Source organism: Chenopodium quinoa, unplaced genomic scaffold (assembly GCF_001683475.1).
Source record: "Chenopodium quinoa cultivar QQ74 unplaced genomic scaffold, ASM168347v1, whole genome shotgun sequence".
Lineage (NCBI taxonomy): Eukaryota > Viridiplantae > Streptophyta > Magnoliopsida > Caryophyllales > Amaranthaceae > Chenopodium > Chenopodium quinoa.
Window position 1 is genome coordinate 4,164,798 of NW_018745675.1, and position 3,394 is coordinate 4,168,191.

Sequence of the window (3,394 nt, forward strand, 5' to 3'; positions counted from 1 at the left end):
TGATAAAATAGTGATAACCATTTCTTGCGATTGTGCTCATTGGTCCGCATACATCCGTGTGTATGAGACCCAATAAGTCACTAGTTCTTTCTCCTAACTTGGACAATGGTTGTTTTATCATCTTGCCAAGTAAGCATCCTTCGATATTTTCAAACGACTCTAAGTCAAATGAATCAAGAATCTCTTCATTAGAAGTATCTTAATGTGTTTGATGTTTATATGGCCTACACAACAATGCCACAAGTAGGTTTGATTCGAGTCTTTTGGTGGTATTGTTAACATTTTAAACCTTGTCTAATGAAAGCACATAAATGTGAACACTGTAGAACATATAATCAAGACATGTAAAACAACCATTGTCATTGTCTTGTGATAAAAAACTACCCAGCGTCCAAGGCCAAAGATCATAATATATTCAAAGATAAAGCATAATAAAACAAAATAAGTTCTATTATATCTCAAAAGACAAATATTGTGCCTACAAACATGGAAGATTAATTCGTCGCCTTGGTTCAGTTACACGATTGGGTGTGGGGGTTCAGTCAAGAGCAAGTTATAATATTAATTATACATTAATATTACTGATCAGAAGCAGCCTCCAATTAGGCATTCCGATCACTTGACCTCACAGAATAATCAGCTTTCCTAATTAATTCCGAACCTTTTATCATAATAATACACTTGTTCGAAGGACACCATTCCTTTTATCCTCAATTATCAAAGTAAGCATACGAATAGTGCAAAAGTCATATTGTTGCTATAATTACAAAAAGGGGGTAGTAGTAATCTCAATTCGATTCTTTTCTACAACTTGTTATTTGATCAAGAATTCTTGTTTAAGCAGTTCATACCATCCATTTTCTATAGTTGTTTTCATTACTAAGGTCGCCAAACACACTGTAAGTTAACTGTCTAAACTAGAGCATTGAATATATCTTGTCAAAATAATGAGTAGAACCTTATATCTCTATATATCTAGTACAATGTATATAATTCAAAATGGTATAAGTGATAATTTAGACAGCATGTTTCAAAGAGATATATCAATAGAATCAATATCTCTCGTTTACAGGAGCACCTTTATTATGATGATGTGTACCAACAAGCTTTTTCCCCATATCTTGTAACTGTTGCCTTAGGGACACTGAATATACTACCAAACAACACCACAACAAAAATTATTCGATGTCTAAATTTTTTGAAAGTTTTACGAAAAAACTATGATAAAAGAATGTACTTACCATCCCCTGAATTCAGCCTGATAAGCAAATCATGACCATCCTTGGCATCTGGATCAAATGCACGGCAAAGAGGGTTCGAGTTACTAAAATGTATTGATTTAATTGGATCCAGCATTCCGAAGTGTACAAATAAACAAAACTACAAACCTTAGCCATGATGATATCAACAAGCACAATAAGACAACATTAAAACCCACCTTATCCTGCGAATTCAAATCACTGATGAAAATGGTATCCCTAACACTAAATATCAAGTATGTCCCTTTACCATCGAAATTCGGACTATTGTTGGAATAACTCAAAGTAGAAGCACCAATAGATCCATTTCTACTAGAATTACTTGCATACTTACCCCCTCCATTTCCTCTAACAAAACTAAGAGCTCTACCATTACTAGAACCCAAAATCCTGGCTGTTGCTGATATCACCCCACTTGCAACACTTGCACCAGATGTTTATGCTAGTGTGGTTTAAGTCGGGCTGTCCCTTAAATGAGCAAGGGTTATCTGAAAATGCACAGCTCATACCTAAGTTGAGGAAACAATATTTTTGTGTATATGAATAGCATCACAAAATGCAACAATGGTGATTTCTTCATTCAATTCAGTAAAACCTAGCAATTAAATTTCACTATGTTATGGTTTTAACGAATTGCCAAATACTCAGACAAAACACACCAATTTGAGTAACAAATTAAATACTGCTTACAAAACCAAAAGATAAGCACAACCATTTCAAATAAAATTATCTTCAATCAAAATTCACAACAGAAACAACTCCAAACAGCACAAATCATCCTAGAGAATGAATATAAAATTTTGAATTCGTGTACCTTATTCCATAATGCTGCAACTCCCAAATAAACACATAACCCAATTTGCAATAACACTAAAAAAAAAATTAAAATCCACAAACAAATTATCATCAAGATCAAAGCAAAATCAACAAAATCAACCCTAATAAAAATTAAAAAAAAACAAACAAACAAAATTCATTAACAAACAAATACCCAAAAAAATCATCAAGATAATAAATTTTCAATTTTAAAAGAACCTTGAAAATACATGAAAACAATCAATCAACAAATGAATACACAAAAATTAATCACTAAATTTCATCTAAAATCAACAAAACAAACCAACTGACCAAAAACATAGTAAAATTAACAAACGGGTATAAGAAATTTAACCTGGGAAACGGTATTTCCATGAGATTAATGAAGAAGGATGAGACTTTTCATACTGAAGTTTGTAACGACCTTCAGGAGTTTTAAAATAATTCTTCAAAGAAGATTGCGTATTATTATTATTAATTGATGATACACCTCCAGATGTTGATGATGAAGCCGACATCATTCCAATGCCATTGTTCATCATCTTTGATTATTACATTTAGGATTATTTTCTAGGGTTTTCAAAACTACCAAAATTGAATTGAATTTTTCTTCCTTATTTTTTTTTATCTCAAATTTCGAATTTTGTTTTCTACAGAATGAAATTCAAGTGAGTATCAAATTATATTTGATTTTGGCTCAATTGTCCTTTTTTTTTTTTTAATTTTTTTTAGTTATTTTTGGCGTTGTTTGAATGAAGATGAAGATTGATTGTGTCCAAAAAAGTGCTTAGGAGGATGAAGTTGTGACTCAGTTAAAAAGTTGACGAGCTGAAATGAGTTAATTTTATTTAGTGCTTTTTGTTGCAGTGGAAACATTCATCCATCTCCAACTCCAAAAAAAGGAATGGATGACCGACCATTAAATTTTGAAAAATTAACAACAATAATTCGAACATTAGACGGTCTTTCAATATTAAGTTCAACTTGAAAGGAATGGTTCCTTTGAATAAGTGTACTATTCCAAAAGAGGGTTCGGAATTAATTAGAAAATTAATTATTCAGTGAGGTCAAGTGATCGGAATGCCTAGCTTTAGGCCGCTTTCGATCAGTAATGTTAATGAATAATTTATATTACAGCTTAATCTTGACTATACCCTTCGGGTCACACCCAGTTATGTAACCGAACCGAAGTGACAAATTAATCCGAAGGATTAAATGAGTCAATAGAGATTTTTCAAACTAAGATGTCAGATTCCGAGCTTAGAGCGTCAAAATCGAACGTCGTGCGTCGAGTCAATTTTAGGACTTAACAAAGACGA

The 3,394-nt window shown here is 32.3% G+C and overlaps 1 protein-coding gene across 1 annotated transcript; it reads right to left on the minus strand.

Annotated features, from left to right (window-relative positions):
• Window positions 1–654: 654 nt before the first annotated feature.
• Window positions 655–3,122, minus strand: LOC110717242. Its single transcript, XM_021895902.1, has 3 exons — window positions 2,431–3,122; window positions 1,242–1,289; window positions 655–1,153 (listed from the first exon to the last, which is right to left on the minus strand). The coding sequence occupies exons 1-3, from the start codon at window positions 2,615–2,617 to the stop codon at window positions 1,053–1,055; spliced, it is 336 nt and encodes a 111-aa protein (XP_021751594.1). The 5' UTR covers window positions 2,618–3,122; the 3' UTR covers window positions 655–1,052.
• Between the last annotated feature and the right edge of the window lie 272 nt (window positions 3,123–3,394).